Here is a 21,917-nt window from a genome sequence, read left to right on the forward strand (position 1 = left end):
CAATGTCCTGAGATTTATGTGGCAAACTCTTTAAAATACAAGACTACCTTTTCCCATTAAAACCTGTGGTATTGCATGCCAGAAAGAAACAAGGGCATTTACTTAGGACAGCCCAAAGCACTTCATGTACAATAAATTCAAACTGTAGAGACAGATACATGTAGTAACTCACCTTCCTTATTTGCAAGTACAAAAATGAAAATTCAGCTGTAAAGCCTATGGTATGTTGTTCACTCTACCTCATAAAATAAGATTGTGAAACTTACAACTGGAATGAAAGATCAGCTGGGGTTTTGCTTCATACCTAGTCTGGGTGAGGTTATAGTATTCACATTGACTTTTTCATTGCATGGCTTTAAGTGGCAGGGCCTATAAGCTGCAGGCTTTTCTGATGGGAAACAATCGGTTCCATGTCTTCCTGTCACTTTGTGCATACACTGGATCACTCGTGATTGCATTCCTTTTCCACAGGTGATGGAACACTGTAGGTAAAGACAGAAATGCTGTTAGATCTGAAACTTGTTCAATGCTAACACAATTTGTTTCAGAGTTGTTCTTTTACAAGGAGAAGGAGAAGGACCAAGACTTCTTTAACACTTCACATATCTGCAACCCACAATATGAGGACAAGGGTCACAGGTACATTGGCACACCATCCAATACAAATTCTCTTCCAAGTCAGAAACCATTCTAACTGAGAAATATATCACTGTTACTGCACTACTAGTGTGTGAAATCCTAGAACTCCCCTCTCAACAGTACTGTGGCAGTTCCTTTACCAATGAGACATTAGTGGTATAAGTAGGAGGCTCACCACTAACTTCTCAAGAGTCATTTGGAAAAGTCATTAATTAGTTGCCTTGTTAGTGGCCAAAGATCCCAAGATGATGACTGAATTAAAGAACTATTTAAACTATCTCTGAGGGATACATTAAATCCATAAGCTCCACCCTCACAGGGAGTACATTTCAACTTCTAACCACACACGGTGCAAAAATGCTTTTCCTCATGTTACTTTTGATACTATTGCCTATTGTTTGAAAACCATTTCACTTTTTTTTAGTTGCACTTCATCATATTTACTCTAAGTCCCAACTCTTGCTTTTCCTACTCATCTATAAATCTGAATTCTCTCATCCATGAAATCGCTTCTGTTCCCTTTGCAAACTCCTCATGCTATTCCTAAAGTGTGGTGCCCAGAACTAAATACAATTCTCTAGCTGGGCTTGAACAAGTGATTTATAACTTCCAGGCTTTGGTACTCTCAACCGCTGTTTATAAAAGCTCAGATTCCTAGATACTTTATTAGTTGCTTAGTTGTAATGTTCTGCTATTTTCAACCTTTCTACAAAAGCACAGAAGTCTCAACCTTCTCTTTAAAATTGTATTATTAGTATGTGAGGATTTTACTCATACGTCTACTTTGTCCATTCATCAACACCATTCACTGCTAAAGCTGACATTTGTCCACTCATCCCACTTGCTTCTTTGTGTTCTCCTTTGATCTATTAATATAGTCCTGTTCACAGACCTCCTAAGCTTTGTGCCATCTCTGAATCACGATATTTGCTTTCTCCTCTCGATCTAAATCATTAATCAATATCAAAAATATTAACTGTCCTGTACTACAACTATTGGGGCACATCACCCTACAGACTGTTAAAGAGCTATTTCCTACAATCTTTTTCTGATATTTTAGCCATTCTTTAGTGTTCATTTTTTTCCAACAAACCTTTTAACTAATTAAGGTGGAGCAGAATTGTAAACACATGAAATTGAAGCCAAGCAAAATGCAAAATGAAAATCTTTAATGTATATAGTAATCAGTTATTCCACTGTTCTGTTCATTATAGTTAAAATTATATTGTATGAATATTCTGAATATAATGCAATTTTGATAATTGCTTAAGTGATAAAACCTCAAGATAAGTTAGGTTGTGAGATTGAAATCTGTGATCTTTACATAAATGGACTGGGAATAAGTAACAAAGTGTATAAATTGTACGCATGAGTAAAATGTTGGAGTTTATTGTAGCCCACAAATGAGACTGGCTATGGGACTTTCGGTAGTAGGAATTTAATGCATTAGGTTGAAAGGTTGACATGAAAAGTTATGATAATGGAAAAAGGGAAGGAGCAGCCTTAGTGATGAAGGAGTTCAATTCAATGGATAACGGAGGAGGACATAATGAAATGCAACGAGGCAGCTGAAGGATGGTGAATGGAATGAAAAAGATTTGCGACTCTATTAGTAGTTGTATTTTTCTTCTTCATACCAAATGTGAGGTGGTAGGAAGCATATTTACAAAGACCTTTTTCATATTTGGTAAAGGGAGAATAATTTTAACGGGAATATACAATTAAGTAGTAAAGCGAGCATGTTGAATCTGCTTCTGAAATTTGGGTTCATAACTCTAATCAAACACAATTTCTGAAGTGGGGTTCAATGGTACTACACCACATGCTTAGCACATACAAGAGTGGTTAAACTCCCATCTGCTCTACTTTCTAAAATGACATACCATTAAAGTGGGAGGCAATAAATCAAAGCTGTAGTGAAAAACACAATTGGGAGAAATGGGAAAAATTAGCAATGGTAAGGGATGTAAGAAGCAAACCAAGGCAAGAAAAGGAAAAGGAAAGAAAATTACAAGAAATATTAAATCAACACAAAGTTTGTCAAATCACATTACAGGAAACTAGTCAGGAGCAAAGTGAGCCTCGTAAAGATAAATAATACTGATAATGTAAAATGAAATGGTTGTTGGATATAAGTGTATAATTACTTTTCTCTGGAATATCCAGGAAAATAAAAGGCAACTTATTGCATGCTCCTGGAAACTGCTATTGATTGAAGAGGAAGGAGATACCATATTGAAAGAAAACATGGAATAATGGTACATATGTAAAAAAAATCCTCAATATCAGAGGGTTTTGATGCTGTTTTAAATTAAGTAAGTGAGGACAACTTAAATGTTCAACTATGTTCTAACAAAGCTCTCTTGGTTCAGGAAATAGAACATAGAAACCCTACAGCACAATATAGGCCCTTCGGCCCACAAAGCTGTGCCGAACATGTCCTTACCTTAGAAGTTACCTTGGGTTACCCATAGAGCTCTATTTTTCTAAGCTCCATGTACCTGTCCAGGAGTCTCTTAAAAGACCCTATCATATCCACCCCCACCACCGTCACCGGCAGCCCATTCCATGCACTCACCACGCTCTGCATAAAAAACTTACCCCTGACATCTCCTCTGTACCTACTTCCAAGCACCTTAAAACTGTACCCTCTCGTGATAGTCATATTAGCCCTGGGAAAAAGCCTCTGACTATCCACACGATCAATGCCTCTCATCATCTTATACACCTCTCATCCTCCGTCACTCAACCTATTCTCATAAGGCATGCTCCCCAATCCAGGCAACATCCTTGTAAATCTCCTCTGCACCCTTTCTATGGTTTGCACATCCTTCCTGTAGTGAGGCGACCAGAACTGAGCACAGTACTCCAAGTGGGGTCTGACCAGGGTCCTATAGAGCTGCAACATTACCTCTCGGCTCCTAAACTCAATCCCATGACTGATGAAGGCCAACACACCATATGCTTTCTTAACCACAGTCAACCTGCGCAGCAGCTTTGAGTGTCCAATGGACTTGGACCCCAAGATCCCTCTGATCCTCCACACTGCCAAGAGTCTTACCATTAATACTATATTCTGCCATCATACTCGACCTACCAAAATGAACCACCTCACACTTATCTGGGTTGAACTCCATCTGCTAATGTTCCTTAAGATTGTAAAGTCTGCGTAACACTACTAATATTCTTATGTAAGAACAGGTATTTCTCAGTATTTTGATATTCATTCTACCTTGGCATTTTTTTATGTTTAAAGAACAATAATTTTACAATCTTTGCTTCATACCATTAACTTACTTGCAATGGCTTCTGAAGAATCATTAACTGGCCTGCATCATAAAAGGATTACTTCCTTGTGTTGAGGTACAGAGCAAATAATGATTCTGGTTCAGAGGATGTGCGGTAGGCGATATGACAATTTAAGTGAAAATATATGATGATGTTAAGTGGAGCAATTGTGACTTGACTGGTATGATTAATTCCTCTTAACATGTAACTTTGTCCCCTGTGGGCTAGATCTTGCTGACGGCTTTGCACAGAACTGCTGACAGCATACAGGTAGGCTCACTAAACTTTCTTGCCAGCTCCCTGCTGCATGGTAGTATGGAAGGTACTATAAATCAGATGTGAACACTCCCACTTGGAGAGGTATCAAGCCAAGTGGCTATATAAAGTTTGTAGAAACTTGACACCAAACATAAAGTTAACATTAACATCAATAGAAATGAAAATTGGGGGAGATGGGAGCCAGCCTGCTGTTTCACTATCACCCACTTTGCACTAAGTCCAGCTTGCCTCCACAGATTTGGAGTAAATAGAGCTGTTCCATGGATAGTCTTATAATGAATTGGCACTATACTGATGACAATGATCTTCCAGACATAAATACTATGTTGTAGCGATGTGCTACACACAGCGCTGAAATAACGACACGCAGTCGGTAAGTCGTTTCGAGACTAGTTTATTCAAACTTCGCGGCGCTGGCATTTAATCACTAGCGCCCGCCCTCTCCGGGCAGAAATGACGTCAGAGGTGCATTACCAAAGTCTCACCCCACGTGCTGGCTATTTGTGAGCCAGTTCGCCTGCACAGAAAGTGGGTCGCGACATAACCCCCCCCCCCGCCCCCAGAACCGGCGATACACCCCACAATGTCCACAGTCTGGATCAGCCTCTGTTTGGGAGGTCTGCCTCTGCACCGCGGTCCCTGAACCTCGACCGGCTGCGCCAAGTCCACATGGGCTGGTTTGAGTCGGTCCACCGTGAAAACCTCCTCTCTCCCCCCAATGTCCAGAATGTACATGGACCTGTTGTTGTTGATCACCTTGAACGGCCCCTCGTACGGCCACTGTAGCGGTGCCCGGTGTCCGCCCCTTCGTACAAACACAAACTTACAGTTCTGCAGGTCTTTGGGTACATGGGTCGGGGTCAGTCCGTGCTGTGAAGTTGGTATGGGGGCCAGGTTGCCGAGCCTCTCGCATAGTCTGTCCAGGACTGCTGCGGGTTCTTCCTCTTGCCCCCTTGGGGCTGGTATGAACTCTCCTGGGACGGCCAGGGGTGCGCCGTACACCAACTCGGCTGACGAGGCGTGCAGATCCTTTTTGGGCGCTGTGTGAATTCCAAGCAGGACCCAGGGAAGCTCGTCCACCCAGTTAGGTCCTCTCAGGCGGGCCATGAGAGCCGACTTCAAGTGACGGTGGAAAAGCTCCACTAGTCCGCTCGACTGTGGGTGGTAGGCAGTTGTGTGGTGTAGCTGCATTCCCAACAGGCTGGCCACAGCCAACCACAGGCTGGAGGTGAACTGGGCGCCTCTGTCGGAGGTAATGTGGGGCGGTACCCCGAAGCGTGCTACCCAGGTTGCAATCAGTGCTTGGGCGCAGGAATCGGCAGATGTGTCGGTGAGCGGGACCGCCTCTGGCCACCTCGTGAACCGGTCTACCATAGTTAGGAGGTACCGCGCTCCTCGGGACACTGGTAGGGGGCCCACCATATCCACATGAACGTGGTCGAAACTCCGGTGGGTGGGTTCGAACTGCTGCGGCGGGGCTTTAGTGTGCCGCTGCACCTTGGCTGTTTGGCACTGCGCGCACGTTCTGGCCCATTCACTGACCTGCTTGCGAAGTCCGTGCCACGCGAACTTGCTGGAGACCAGCCGGATGGTTGTCCTGATAGATGAGTGCGCCAAACCGCGTATGGAGTCGAAAACTCGCCGCCTCCAGGCTGCCGGGATGATGGGGCGAGGTTGGCTGGTAGCCACGTTGCACAGGAGGGTCCTCTCACCTGGGCCTACGAGTAAGTCCTGCAGCTGCAAACCCGAGATTGCGGTCCTGTAGCTGGGCATCTCGTCATCTGCCTGTTGTTCCTCTGCCAGTGCTGCATAATCCACCCCCAGGGACAGGGCCTGGACAGCTGGTCTGGAGAGTGCGTCCGCCACGACGTTGTCCTTCCCCGAGATATGCTGGATGTCCATCGTGTACTCGGAGATGTCGGACAGATATCGCTGCTGGTGAGCCAACCAGGGATCGGACACCTTCGTGAACGCGAAGGTCAACGGTTTGTGGTCCGTGAACGCGGTGAACGGCCTGCCTTCTAAGAAGTACCTGAAATGCCGGATTGCCAGCTCCCGGTCGAAAGCACTGTACTTGAGTTCGGGTGGTTGTAGGTGCTTGCTGAAGAACGCCAGGGGTTGCCAGTGCCCCTCGATGAGCTGCTCCAGCACCCCACCAACTGCTGTGTTGGATGCGTCCACTGTGAGGGTGGTCGGAACGTCCGTTCTGGGTTGCACCAGCATCGCGACATCTGCCAAGGCTTCCTTGGCTTTAACGAAAGTGGCCGCGGCCTCCTCGTCCCAAGTAATGTCCTTGCCTTTACCCGACATCAGGGTGTACAAAGGGCGCATGATACGTTCTGCTGAGGGGAGGAAACGGTGGTAGAAGTTCACCATACCAACGAACTCCTTCAGGCCTTTGACTGTGTTGGGCCGGGCAAAGTGGTGGATCGCGTCTACCTTGGCGGGCAGAGGTGTTGCCCCGTCTTTGGTAATCCTGTGGCCCAGGAAGTCGATGGTATCGAGACTGAACTGGCATTTGGCCGGGTTGATCGTGAGGCCGAAATCACTCAGACGAGAGTAGAGCTGGCAGAGGTGGGACAGATGCTCCTGGCGACTACTGCTGGCTATAAGGATGTCGTCCAAATAGATGAACGCAAAGTCCAGGTCGCGTCCCACCGCATCCATTAGCCGCTGGAACGTCTGTGTGGCATTCGGAGGAACTCGAACACGCCGAACGGGGTGATAAGTGCTGTTTTGGGATGTCTTCAGGGTGCACCGGGATTTGATGGTATTCCCGGACGAGGTCTACTTTGGAAAATATTCTTGCCCCGTGCAGGTTTGCTGCAAAGTCCTGTATGTGCGGCACGGGGTAGCGGTCTGGAGTGGTAGCCTCGTTCAGTCTGCGGTAGTCGCTGCATGGTCTCCAACCCCCTGGCTGCTTTGAGCACCATGTACAGGGGGAAGGCCCATGGGCTGTCGGACCTCCGTACAATCCCCAATTCCTCCATCCTCTTGAACTCCTCCTTTGCCAGGCGGAGCTTTTCCGGCGGGAGCCTTCGAGCGCGGGCGTGGAGGGGTGGTCCCTTGGTCGGGATTTGGTGCTGTACCCCGTGTCTGGGCATGGCTGCTGTGAACTGCGGTGCCAGAATCGGGGAAGTCCGCCAGGATTCTGGTGAATTCATTGTCCGACAGCGTGATGGAATCCAGGTGTGGGGCCGGCAACTTGGCTTCACCCAGGGAGAACGTCTGGAAAGTCTCGGCATCTACCAGTCTTTTCCCTTGCAAGTCAACCAGCAGGTTGTGAGCTCGCAAGAAGTCCGCCCCCAGGAGTTGTTGGGCCACTGCGGCCAGTGTGAAGTCCCACGTGAAGGCCGTAGGTCCGTATCGTGCTGCCGTTTGCGGTCCTCAGGGTGGGTCCTGGCTTCCTGTTGCGGGTGTCATACCCCGTCGGGGGCAAGACGCTGATTTCCGCTCCGGTGTCGACCAAGAAGCGGCGTCCCGACTGTTTGTCCCAGACGTACAAGAGGCTGTCCTGGTGGCCAGCCGACATAGTCATTAGCGGCAGCTGGCCCTGGCCCTTGCAGGGCGGGCGACAATGGTGGGCTTTTGTGCCCCACCGCTGGTGGTAGAAACACCACTGTTTACTGTCCTCCTCACTCCTGCCTCTGTGTTGTGTGTGCCCCTCTGCCGGGCCTGGTCTGGTCTGCTGTTGGGCACGTGGGCTGGTAATCCGACCAATGGACGCCACGCTCTCCCTCTTGGCTTTCCACAGCACATCTGCCCGGGCTGCCACCTTCTGGGGGTCGCTGAAATCTGCGTCGGCCAGCAGCAGATGTATGTCCTCGGGCAGTTGCTCTAGGAACACTTGCTTGAACATAAGGCAGGGCTTGTGTCCGTCAGCCAGGGCCAGCATCTCGTTCATCAATGCTGATGGCAGTCTGTCTCCCAAACTGTCCAGGTGAAGCAGGCGGGCACCCTGCTCATGGCGTGAGAGGCCAAAGTTCCCAATGAAGCGCTTTGAATGCTTCATATTTGCCTTCTTCCGGGGGTGAATGTATGAAATCCGCAACCTGGGCGGCCATCTCCTGGTCAAGGGCACTCACCACGTGGTAGTAACGCGTGGAATCAGAGGATATCTGCCAAATCTGGAACGGGGCTTCTGCTTGGTTAAACCACACGCGTGGTCGCAGCGTCCAGAAAGTTGGCAGTTTTAGCGAAACTGCATGAACAGATGAAGAGTCGGTCATCTTTGGTCCAAATCCCATTTGGACCGTCGGGGTCACCAATGTAGCGATGTGCTACACACAGCACTGAAATAATGACACGCAGTCGGTAAGTCGTTTCGAGACTAGTTTATTCGAACTTCGCGGTGCTGGCATTTAATCCCTAGCGCCCGCCCTCTCCGGGCAGAAATGACGTTGGAGGTGAATTACCGAAGTCTCCCCCCGCGCGCTGGCTATTTGTGAGCCGGATCGCCACAGTGTGTAATTCTTTTGCCAGAAGCCCGATTCTGGACATAACACATTATACATAAGGCAGCAGCTGTGGAAGAGAGGGTACTGAACAGGGAACTTTCTGCTCCAGCTGGCCTGAGTGTCTGCACAGAACTAACTGACAACTCTGAATTGTCATCATAACATCCTCTGGGCTGTAAAGCATGTAAGAATGGAAAATGTGCAATCAAGAAGTCTGCTGAGCCAAAGTGTAATGAGATGCCAATATCTTCCCCAAAGAGTGAGATAATGTACTGACCAGAATAAACTGGTTTAGTTACAAAGAACTTGTAATACATCACTGCAGCATTCAAAACTGAAGGACATTCTCATGCAGGATATGGCAGGATTTTCCAGTCCTAACCAATATTTCAAACAAAGTGGTAAATAGGGATAAAAGGCAGAGATTCCTAGCTGTTTGAAAAGTAACAGTGGTCCACAGATGGTGATGAAATAATTATAATTATAACTGATTTCTCTCATGATCAAGTGCAGTCTTCAGCTGAAGTTGAATTAGAAATTGGAGATGAAAAGGAAGAAAACAGATTGACAGTATTCAGTCTTTGGTTTTAAGCTGAAAACTCCTCTCCCACCATCCGATATCCACAATTAAAATGGAAATGGTAAAAGTGAACTTGTTAAACTGTAAATTATATCTTCCTGCCAACAGTTCGCGCTGCAGCGCCCCCGCAGGAGGAAGAACACTATTGCAATTTAACAGATTTATGCGGGCAATCGCCATCCTAAACGCTGAAATAAGTGGCAGCAATTTCTGACAGGTTTCTTGATCTTCCACTGCAAAAACATGGATATTTCAAAAGAATTTTAAGCAGCTGTCGATGCTTCTTCAAGTTTACGTTAATCGTCTGCCGAAGTCAGGGTGGAAATTCTACTCTGTTATATAATTAAAATTGTTAGCTGGGAATGGACACATATGGATGATGTTCATTCTATTGCTGACATGCTTGCATATGTTTCACAATTTATTGTATGCAGACATCTCAGTTCTTTATAAATAATTAATTGCTGCGGAATTATGTGTTTCAGCAAATATGGCAACCAGTCTGGACCAACAACGTTTGATATATTCATTGAGGGAGGAATGTTGGCTGGAGCACGTGTTGGAGCTCGTTGCTCCTGTGAGTGTCATGGGATGTTTAACATCCAAACAAGACAGAATCTTGGTTGATATCTGATCTGAGGAGTGCTATCTTTAACAAACAAAGCCCCAAACAGTCTGCATGACTCCTGTTTCTAAGCACAAAGAAGTGAACCCAACTTCTTCTAACCCAGCTTGAGCTAAACATCAGACGGTCTTCATAAAGAGCAATAAGGATTGTGGTGCTTGGTCAATCCAATCCAATGCAAAGCAGTATGCTTGGTGTTCCCTACTTACTTATATGATTGTTCAGCATTTTCGCTGCTAATCGTACTATTCTTTAGATAACACACCTGTGGAGGGCCCAATTTTGTATGTGGTGACCTTCTATTTAACTACCGTTCAGTTTTTAAAAACAATTGGCATTTCTTAAAGGGGAAGTGCCTGATATTTACAGTAGGTGATGGCTTAATGGATCTATTTAATTGGTATTCCACACTAATTATTACTAGTCCAAAATATTGCTCAGGCAATGCCAACAGCATCTCTTAGACCCAGGGCCTCTAATTTAAAGAAGGATAAGAAGAGCATATGCATGTGATCGCTGCCACTCTCAGGTTCCCTTTCCAACTGTCCACTATCCTGACCTGGAAAAATATCACCATTCTTTCTTGTTACTGGGTCTAAACTCTGGAACTCCCTGCCCAACAGCACTGGAAGAGCTTGACTACAACAGTGGTGATTACTGGTGACGACCTTCTCACGCCCTATTAGAAAATACATAGATATGAACAGAATGGAATTGAATGGAAAAATTTGCTTTATTACTTTTTGCTCCAAAAAGTACAATTCCTCATTTTCCCAGAAGTTACTCCATTTACCAACCCACACACTTAACCTATCAGCTTCTTGTAATGTTTCCTTTTTACACTTACTTTTTATTTCTATTTTTGTGCCATTAAGAAATTCAGCAACCATATCTTTGATGCCCTCATCCAAGTCTTTTATAAAAACTGTAAGGTGTTATGCCCTTGCACTAATTCCTAGGTCACTAGGGATTGTTTGACCTTGCTCATCATAAAAAGCCCCATTTATTCCTAGTCTCTGATAACTAAACCAATGTCCTAACCATAACAACCTGTTATCTCCTGCAGTACACCATGGGTTTTTGTTTTCCTATATTGCCTCTGCTGTTGCTCCTTATCAAATGCTTTCTAGAACCTGAGGAATCCATTGTTCAGGCTATTTCTTCAATAAATGGATCAAACATGACTTTTCCTTCACAAAACTATGTTAACTTAGCCTGATTTCCACAACATTTTCAAAGTGCCTTGCTGTAACATCTTTGTTAATGATTTCTAATATTTCCCCTATGTCAGATGTTAAAGTACCGTTCTTCAGTTTCTGGTTTTCTGTTTCTGTCCCTTCTTTAATAATCAGTCATATTTAATACTTTCCTAATCTAATGGAACCTTGTTCAAATCCAGAGAAATTTAGCCAATAGATCAACAATCTCACCCACTACTGATGAATTTCATCAAACCCTGAAACTTGTCAACCTATAGATCCAACAATGCACAAGGGTGACTAGTGACATTTCAATGAACTGTTTCCAACTTTGATTGCTAAATTTGGTTTAGAGTTTTCAATTTGCTTTGCCTTTCATTTTCAGTTGGTGGCCAAGTTGACATTGTGTTGCTTATCACTGGACAGTAACAGAACTGGGCTTGTGTTTATTCACATCTTTGTCGATGCATTGATTAAAGACTGTGCAACAAGGACTACCAGGAATAGCTCTTTCTTTCATGATATATATATATAGTGGCAAGAGCTAATCCCTAATGCAGACTTACAGTATATTGCAAATTACCTTGAATTCAGAGAAGTCTATTTTTGTGTGTGGTAAGGCTCCTCCAAGGGATTTGGGCAGTGGAATCATTGCTTCAACATATCAGAGGTCTGCTCCATCTCATTTTGTGCATCAGCATGGGATTGCACACTAATCAAAAGGCCTGTCTCATGATAACTATATGTAACCTGGTCCTCATAACTTCAGAGAAGATGTGAAAGGAGAAATGAAAAAGGCCAAGAGGTTAAATATGAAATGATTGAAATCTGGATATATTCTTCAGCATGCAAAATGGCAAAGGGTTTATATGAGAAGTGTGCTGATCAGAGACCAAAAGACTAAATTAGTGTTTAAACAGGTTTTAGCAAGTGGGCAGCACAGTGAGGCAGTAAAGAGAGGAAGGGGCTGAGCATAGTGACACAACTCCAGCACCTTGGGTTCAATCTGGACCTTAGTTACTGTCTGTGCAGATTTATATGTCCTCTTTGTGATCGAGTGTGATTCCTTCCAGGTCCAAACTTGTGTCAGCAGACTGAGTGTGTAAACTACCTTAATGAACACTAACAATCAAAGGAGTGTGGATAAGCAAATGTGAGAAAGAGTAAATTACAGAGGGACGGAGGAAAATGAGAGGGGAAATGGTGCTAATAGGATCACCCCAGTGGTACAAGTACAAACTCAATGGGCTGAATGGTCTCCTTGCATATTATAGTAAGTATAAGAACATTCTGCTGGAGTTGTAGCAAAAGAAATTGCAGTTGAGATTGTGGATGGATTGAAAATGGATAAAGAGGAGTTTCTGGAATGGCTGACGTATTAAAAGTAGGTTAATCACTCAGGCAAGCTGGGATAGCAAAGATGTTTCTTGGTTCCTGAGGGAAATGTGGGAGAAACTATAGAGACCCGGGGAATAAATTTCCATGGAGTCACGGGTGGTACTTGAGGACTAGAAATTTACAGAAATTATATATCCTTATCAAAATGTAGTGTAATGATAATCTTTTTGGGTAAATATCTAGAAACAAGCATGAGTGTCTTAAGATAAATGTTGATTAAATAGAGAAAGGCAGTAACTTGATAACTAACTTGATAACTAACAGTTAACTAACTTGATAACTTTATTGATGAGTTAACATGGAGTAGAAGAGGAAAAATGTATCAGATTCAGAATCAGAATTGGGTTTAATATCACTAGCACATGTGAAATTCTTTATCTTTGTGGCAGCAGTACACTGCATAATAATAAAAAACTGAATTACAGTAAATATATATATGTATATGTGTGTGCATGTGTGTGTGTATATATATATATATATATATAAAGTTAAATAAGTGCAAAAATTAAAAATAAAAAAGGTAGTGAGGTTGAGTTCATGGTTTCAATGTCCATTCAGAAATCAAATGGCAGAGGGGTAGAAGCTGGTCCCGGATTTCTCAAATTGCTGCAAAACAGATCTTGATTGAAGCCCACTGAAGCAACACTGATATAAAATGAGCATGTAACAGCAAGTGGAGAGCAGTCTTGAAATCATTTTTGAAATGAAAGGAAACGTATGGTGGAAATCCCCAGAGGGCCAGTATTAAGACAACTGTTTTCCTCAAAATATATTAAAGACCTAGATGTACTGCATACAGTTCCTAAATATGCAGCTGACAGAAAATTTGAAGGCAGAATACCAAATGTGGCAACAGACTTCAAGGGGATATAGCCAAGCTGGTAGAATGCATGCTTTATAGGCAGAAGAAATTTATGGTAATGCTGAAAAATGTGAACTGACACATCTTGGAAAGAAGAATGCTCAGAGGGTGTAAGTCAAGTTCTAAAGCAATGCAAGATTGAGTAACATGGGAGTACAAAAGCTTATCACATATGTACTTCCTCAGTTGTAATGAGGAGTCTCCAACTTGAGAAAAAAAACTTTTTCTCTTTCCGCAAATGCTGCTTGTGCATATCCTTATCCAGCTTTTACTTTTTTTCCCCCTTTATATTAATATTTTAATATGCAGATTTGTTGAAAGTGGCAGGATAGTTAGTGAATATTGTTAAAAGCACTAGGGATTCTGGGCTCTCTAAGTAGAGGGATAAAGCTAAGGCACCAGGAATGGGCATAATGAGAGTATTGCATTCAGTTCTCAGTGACACACCTTCAGAAAGGCTTTAGAAAAGGTGCACAAAAGATTAGCAAAGTTATTCCTGAGGTAAAGGTCTGTAATTACAAGGATTGATGGAAGAAGCTATATCCTTAGAAAAGCAGAAATCGTGAAGGGATCTGACAGAGGTATTTAACTTCATGAAAGGAATGACAGAGTAGATAGCAAAAAACTGTTGCCATCTGTGGAGGGGTCAAAAAGCAACAGACTGAGAATGGAGCTGATTGGCAAAAGGATCAAAACTGATGTGAAGAAAAACCTTTTTATGCGGTTGTTAGTTTGGGTCTGTGATGCACTGTCAGGAGCAGTAATGAAGGTGAATATGGGGCTCGATGGGATGAATGGCTTTCTTGCATGCTGTTAGCAAGCTGTGATGAACAGATAACCATTGTTGCCTAGTAACCACACTTTGGTTTAACTTGCTGGCAGATGGGAAAATTAATCGCGACAGATAGAAAGCACGGTGTGTGCTTCATGATGCACCATATATGGTCACCAGCAGCTGAAGTTTAGTGAACAGAATTCCAGAGCTGACATCTGGTATTTACCAAGCAACATGCTTGCTGTCTTCAGCATGCAGATCTGCCTATTGCGATTTGTAACTTATAATGTTGACTTCCTTACTGAAGCCCCACCTACTCACACACTGTTCTTTACTAAGGCTTCAGTAACAGAATTATTGCTGGAACACCTGGGATGATCCAGCAACCTGGTATTATGTTTTTGTTTGGCAGCTTTCTTCTGAAGTGCCTTCAAATATCTTTCTCCCGGTAAATGGATTTCCTTTTTAACCTTATCCTAACTTAGTTGCAGGTGTAGGTGTCAGTGAGGAGGCTGGTATAATTTTGTCTACAGTTAGTTGCCCTCACATTGAGTGGGGTACTAGGCATTACAGAGGCCACCAATTGCTGTGGGTATGGGCCAGAGAAAACGTGTTATGCCAGTTGGTGCATTTCCTCCTGTGAACTAGGTGGGTTTATTGGTCATAATTACTGCTATGTTTATTTCAGAATTATTTAAGTAACCAAATTTAAACTCTCCCGCTGCCATGGTAAAATTCATCCTTTTGTCTCTGCATTGCCAGTCTGGTAAAGTGATCTCTATTGGACTGTATCCTTTGCATGGATACTGATTTACAATTGTTTGCGGCTGCCTGTAAGGAGTTTGTGTGTTCTCCCTGTGACTGCGTGGGTTTCCTCCCAGTCTAAAGACATGCCGGCTGGTAGGCTAATTGGTCATTGTAAATTGTCCAATAACTAGGCTAGGGTTGAACCGGGGGACTGCTGCACAGCGTGGCTCGAAGGACCGGAGGGGTCTATTTCACGCTGTACCTCAATAAAATAAATACAATAATGGGCTGGGTTGTGCTTGGCCACAGATATTAATTAGAATCAATAAAGGAAAACCTCACCTTTTACATCCAGTCAGGGAGAACATTCAAATGTATGGACTCACACTAGATACATCAGCAAGTGAAAAGTTGAGGTGCCAAATACAAAGAGTTAGGTATGAGTTTTGCCCTTGAGTTCAGCCTACTGCCCTGAAAGGTGAAGGCAAACTAAACAGTGGGGGATGCATGGGCAGTGGGTCTTTATTAGAACCAGGCACCAATAAGATTAATGCAATAGGTTATAACAGATCCAGACTTAAATCTGTTAACTCTGCTTTGAAATGTTTCACATTTGCCTGTTTATTGTTTCTAACACTAACTTAAATTAATTTACCAAACAGGCAATAAAGTAACCCTGGGTAACAATGAACACTCAATTAATGTTTGTGTTCAGTCCAAAGTGACTTTTTTAATATAATAATGCTGCAAAGCACTGTATAATTTTCTGGCTCGGAAAGTCCTGCTAACAGGTTAATTCCTCGGAGGTATTTTGTAGAATTGTAGTTGGTTTGTCCCAGTATCAGCATGTGCAGCTTGCTCAGCAGGTGGCACAATCTCGACAGCTGTCATGTTCCCCAGCTTGGGAGTGAGAGTGTGCTGGGCTCTTGAGTATATGGCCAGGGAACTTTCAGAGGTGATGAATGATCCTGCATTGAGGCAGTTGTCGAAAGTCAAAACCTTTTACAACTGCATGCAATGTACAACTGCATCCTGGGTAATGGCAAGAAAACAAAATTTTGATTCATGCATTCATGGTGAAACTTACTACAACAAAATTAAGGGAGGCGAAATGGGGTGGGTACGGATGGAATTATTTTAAGCTTTATTGTTTACCAGCATATTGGTCGTTCTGATTCATAAATCCAAAGCACTGATTTCTGCTGAGGCCATCTTACTCTTATTGAGTATTACAAAACATAGTGGTGATGTTGTGTTCTTTTGGTATGGACCATGAACCAGATGCAACAATTTTCCTCTACATTATCTGCTTATTTAATAATTATGAGCATCTTAATTATATAAACTTTATTCTCAAATTTACAAACCTAGACTATACAATCTAATCTCATAACATTACATCCTCTAAAGCTAATTATTTCCTCCTGAGGTTCTGTGCTCAGAACTGAATGGAGAGTCTAACCAGAGCTCCACACAGCTCCAGCATTCCTTGCACTCAGTCCTCTGGAGGTCAAGGTATTTTTTTTTTTTAAAGGCCCTTTTTAAAGTTGGGGGATGAACTTCAAAAATTTGTGGCTAATCTATAGACAAGTGAGACAGAATTGTGGAAAAATATTTACTTTCTATTAATCATCGTACTTTATAAGTGTCAGTAGAGAGAGAGGTAGAGGCCCCAGAAGTGACCCAGTGAGAGGCCTAGAACCAAAAATGCTAGTGACATTCCAAAACAAAAGTTTGACAGGTGGGATGATGCAGAGGCCTGATACTGTGGGATCTTCAATATCACAATTTAAGTAGGCCATTACTTAAGCGATTCTGAACACACACCTCTGTACTTACACACCATCTAACCTTAACATTTGAAAAATGCTCTGATCAAAAATGGATTCTCTCTTAGGTCTAAAGTGGATGACTGTGTGTAGGATGAATACCTGTAATTGAGTGATATCCTTTTGCAATTTTATCTTCTCACTACAATATTTATTATGCCTCTCAGTGTAGTACGCCAGCATTTTCAGATTTATGACTCACTTTCATTTCAATCAAGTCATTACCAAACATAAAGGCTCAGTACAGATTCCTGGTGACAATAAGAATTAAACTCTGCTGATTTCAGTGCTTTCTGTCCCTATAATCCTAATGAATGTTTTATTATTGTCAACAGCTGTGGCATATTAATGTACACCTTTTATAAATCCACATGAATGTCACCCAAAGGCACACACTAAAGACCTCTTCAAAAATATCAACTGAACTCATTAGATAAGACTTACATAATTCCTATATATCCTAGTCCTCTGTCAATTATAGAATGTAATGTCTTGTAGCTTTAGTTTTTGGTCTTGTTTTGTCTGGTGAATTTGGAGCTCCTTTCCGGGGAACGCGCTAAGACGGTAGCGCGATATTAATACGCAGCAGCCTCTCTGGACTCTGGATTGGGGATTGCCAAACGTTATGTGGATTTTCTGGTGTAGTCTGTTTTGTCATATGCTTTTGTGATATCATTCTGGGGGAATGTTGTCTCATTTTTTAACTGCATTGCATTTGTGGTTTCTAAATGACAATAAACTGAATCTGAATCTGAATCGAATGCCCATATAGTCAAATGACCCATTCTGGTAAAAGAGACTGGACCAATTAAGATCACAGTTTACTTCTCTTACTGATGTCATATATTGTCACTTTTCCATGTGACGGCATATTCTCCAAATATAAAGAAAATTGCTTATCCTTACATCATTCTCACCCAGCTTTGACAATCCCTTCGAATGGAAAGCATGGCCTACAAAATGGTGCCCCCCAACAGCTGCTAAAAGATGTGCATCCTGAAGAGCAATTTACAATCTGATAACCGTAATACTTCATTTTTGGAACCTAACAGTCTTCAGTTCAGCCTTTCTAAATTCTCTAATTGTCCCTTGTATTTTCTGACTTGGAGGTGCAAGAACATGAATGCGAAAAGTCTTTCTCCCTTTCATCGATGGCTACCAATACAAGAACATACAATACAATACCAATACAAAAACAATTGATCCAGATACAAGCTCTCTATCATCACTCCTGCAGCCCACCCCATTTCGGTTCAGGGCGGTGACTTGGATATAAATAAGAAATCAAAAATAAAGCTGAAGAGTTCTTTTAACGGACTCTATTTTTGATTTTTCTGCTTTGTTTCCAGCAATTTTCTATTTCTAGGTACATGACAGAAGAAAGCCTATCTTCTCAGTATGGCTCCCAAGAAAGAGGAAACTCACATCTTGCCCAAAGAAACAATCCCTTTTGGCGAGCCCATGTTTTGAATGCCGGCTGGTTTATTTATACCTTTCTTTAAAATTATTTTGCTTCTTTGTGTGTTTAAGCATATTTTCAGCAACTGCTAAAAGCAATCTAACTTGGTGTTCATTTCCACTTAATGTATAAACCTTGCATGGCTTCATTCACAACAGAGATTATGTACTAATGCAAAAATGTAATATTAACTGAGTAGTTTGCTACTTTACAAACTGCAAATGGCACAGAAGTAGTTCTTATGTAATGTGTGAGCAAATCAATATTTGTTGTACCCAAGGGATAAATATGTGTCTAAAATGCTGAAAATTTCAATACCAGCTAACATTTACATTAAACATCTTTCAAGTATGAGAGCTGTAATTGCTTAAACATGTGGTTAAGCTGTTGCTGAACACAACTGCCAAAGCACACATTTAAAAAAAAATCTGTGGCTGCTAGAGATTTGAAAATATAAAATGTATGCTGTTAGAGCTTTCTCAGTGCAAGAAGTTTCCTGCACCTGATTTGCTGAAGGTCATTTACAAGGTCAGAACACTGAAGCAATTATTTCACCAGCTGAATTCTTGCACTTTGGGAAGTGAAATTGTCTAAAAAGAAGTTTGAATTCCCAAATTGTCCAATTGAAGGTAATTTGGCATTACAGCTTGCCAGTACAAAACCTCAGATGTAGTATAATGCCCCCAGGTACTTTATAGAAGCATTAAGAAACTGATCTTGACACTGAGCCATATATGGTGCTATTTGGACAGATGGGCAAAGTCTGGGCAAAGAGGTAGTCTTTAAAGAACATCTTAAAAGAGGAACAAAGGGAGAAATGGAAATATTTAGGAAGGATTTATGATGCTTAGGATTTTAGTAGCTGAAAGAAACCCTGCCCATGTTGGAAACAAAAAAATCATTATGCTATAGTAGGGAAGTAGAAAATTTATCTCATTAGATCTAAGTCTGCTCTTTGAATAACTCTCTTTTATTCTTTTTTTATATTAAACAACTGAAGTGTTCTGTTTTACCTGTCTAAAGTTATTCTGCAGTTTTCTGAGTTTGCTATCTGATTTAATTTGGCCAACGAGAACTAGTAAAATAATTTTACATTACTTGATAGTGTCATATTTATGCAGCTAACAGAAACTCAGAGATTACATTTAACCATTGAGATGGGAGACAGCTCCTATTACCTTCTGAGAGCTATTGACAGAATACAAGTTCACTGTCATAATTCCAGTAAATTTTATTCTATGAAGAACGAGGCACAGAATAATAGCTTGACACTTCCCCAGGGGTAAGGGATTTGATAAAAATGCATGGATGTTTTCAGATCAAGTTTCTGAAATCTGGAGGACATTTAGATAAGTGGAAATGTCTTCACCATTGATATCTTTACTTCCAGATTTTCTGTCTCCACTGTAGATGAATTGACGTAATATAAACCAACAACAGAATCTCAAAAGAATTGCTCAGAGGGAGACTTGAAGATGTACAGGAATTGAAAAAGCATATAAAAATTTGAACATGAATGAGGCAAATTCCAAAGCCCTTTTCAACTTGAATACTTTTGGATCTGTTGAGGAGGTGATCTGGGTAAATAGTGGCAACAAGAACTTCCCTCTTTCATCTTATCAAGAATGTGTAGATGGAGGAAGTCAGCAGTTGAAGCTCAGTATTTGGATCAGTAGGGTGGTTTCACAGTCTGATCTAGCCTGGTCAGGAAAGGCAAACACAGCTGTTGATTCACCTATACCCTTTAGTACACGGTCTGCCTTTCACACTGTCTTTCCAAATTTGGGCCATCAAGTCAGTTTTCAAAGTTGCCTACATTTCATGGCTGTCCATTGTTCATTTACTACATGATTCTTCAAACCTCACTTTTTTCATTCATCTGATGATTTTCCGGCCACCCACCCCATTCCTCCCGCAATGTGTAGCACCTCAAAAATCTATGTCCACAACTTGCATACCAATGGTGCTTTTCAACTTTACAGAGCCTTTAAAAAAGTATTCACCCCCTTGGAAGTTTTCCTGTTTTATTGCTTTAAGACACTGAATCACAATGGATTTAATTTAGCTGTTTTGACACTGATCAACAGAAAAAGACTTGCATGTCAAAGTGTAAACAGATCTCATACAAAGTAATCTAAATTAATTACAAATATAAAACTCAAAATAATTGATTGCACAAGTATTTACCCCCTTTGATGTGACACATCAAATCATCACTGGTGCAGCCAATTGGTTTTAGAAGTCACATAATTAGTTAAATGGAGATCACCTGTGTGCAGTCAAGGTGTTTCAATTGATTGTAGTAAAAATACACCTGTATCTGGAACATTGACCTGCTGGTGACTCAGTATCCCAACTTGTTCATGTCATAGTGAAAGCATCTCTACAAAGTGATCTAAATTAATTATAAATATAAGACACAAAATAATTGATTGCATAAGTATTCAACCCCTTCAAGTCAGTTTTCAGTAGATTCACCTTTGACAGCAATTACAGTCTTGAGTCTGTGTGGAGAGGTCTCTCAGTTTTACACATCTGGCACTGCAATTTTCTTCTATTCTTCTCTACAAAACTGCTCAAGTTCTGTCAGATTGCATGGGAATCATGAGGAAACAGCTCTTTTTAAATTCAGTCACTAATTTTCAATAGGATTGAGGCCTGGACTCTGACTTACCACTCCAGGGCATTAACTTTGTTGTTCTTAAGCAATTTCTGTGCAGCTTTAGCTTTATGCTTTGGGTCAGTGTCTTACTGGAAAACAGATCTTCTCCTAAGTCACAGTTCCTTGCAGACTGCATCAGGTTCTGCTCCAGGATTTCTTTGTATTTTGCTGCATCATTTTACCCTCCACCTTCACAAGCCTTCCAGGACCTACTTCCCTACTGCATGATGCAGCCACCACCAGGTTTCACATTAGGGATGGTGTGTTTTTGATAACGTGCTGGTTTTGTTTTGATGGCCAAAAAGCTCAATTTTGGTTTCACATGCCTCCTGGCAAATTTAAGCCTAGATTTCATGTGAGATTTTTTTCAACAATGACTTTCTCTTTGCCACTCTCCCATAAAGCTGTGACTGGTGAAGCACCCGGGCAACAGTTGGATATGCAGTCACTGAATCTTGTAACTCCTCCAGAGTTGTCATAGGTCTATTGGTGGCCTCCCTCACTAGTCCCCTTCTTGCACGGTCACTCAGTTTTTGAGGATGGCCTGCTCTAGGCAGATTTGCAGCTCTGTCATATTCTTTCCATTTCTTGAAGATTGACTTAGCTGTACACCAAGGGATAGTCATTGACTTGGAAATTTTCTTGTATCCATCTCCTGACTTGTGCTTTTCAATAACCTTTTTACAGAGTTGCTTGGAATGTTCTTTTGTCTTCATGGTGTAGTTTTTGTCAGGATACAGACTCACCAGCAGTTGGACCTTCTAGATACAGGGGTATTTTTACTACAAGCAATTGAAACACCTTGACTGCACATGGTGATCTCTACTTAACTAAACATGTGACTTCCAACACCAATTGCCTGCACCAGTGATGATTTGATGTGTCATATTAAAGGGGGTGAATACTTATGCAATCAATTATTTTGTGTTTTATATTTGTAATTACTTTAGATCACATTTTAGAGATCTGTTTTCATTTTGACACTGAAGAGTCATTTTCTGTTGATCAATGTCAAAAAAGCCAAATTAAATCCAATTGTGTTCAACGTCATAAAACAATTAAACATGAAAATTTCCGGGGGGGGGGGGGGGAAATTTTATCGGCACTGTACTTCTCAC

The 21,917-nt window shown here is 42.1% G+C and overlaps 1 protein-coding gene across 1 annotated transcript in view; it reads right to left on the bottom strand.

The window, feature by feature from the left end:
• The window catches only part of LOC140741711 (A disintegrin and metalloproteinase with thrombospondin motifs 19-like), a 370,470-nt gene that overhangs the window by 12,161 nt on the left and 336,392 nt on the right, over positions 1 to 21,917 (bottom strand). Inside the window, exon 22 of the mRNA XM_073072007.1 lies at positions 305 to 482. Coding sequence (XP_072928108.1) covers positions 305 to 482 — 178 coding nt within the window. The remainder of the gene's footprint in view (positions 1 to 304; positions 483 to 21,917) is intronic.

This window comes from Hemitrygon akajei, chromosome 2, assembly GCF_048418815.1.
Source record: "Hemitrygon akajei chromosome 2, sHemAka1.3, whole genome shotgun sequence".
NCBI lineage: Eukaryota > Metazoa > Chordata > Chondrichthyes > Myliobatiformes > Dasyatidae > Hemitrygon > Hemitrygon akajei.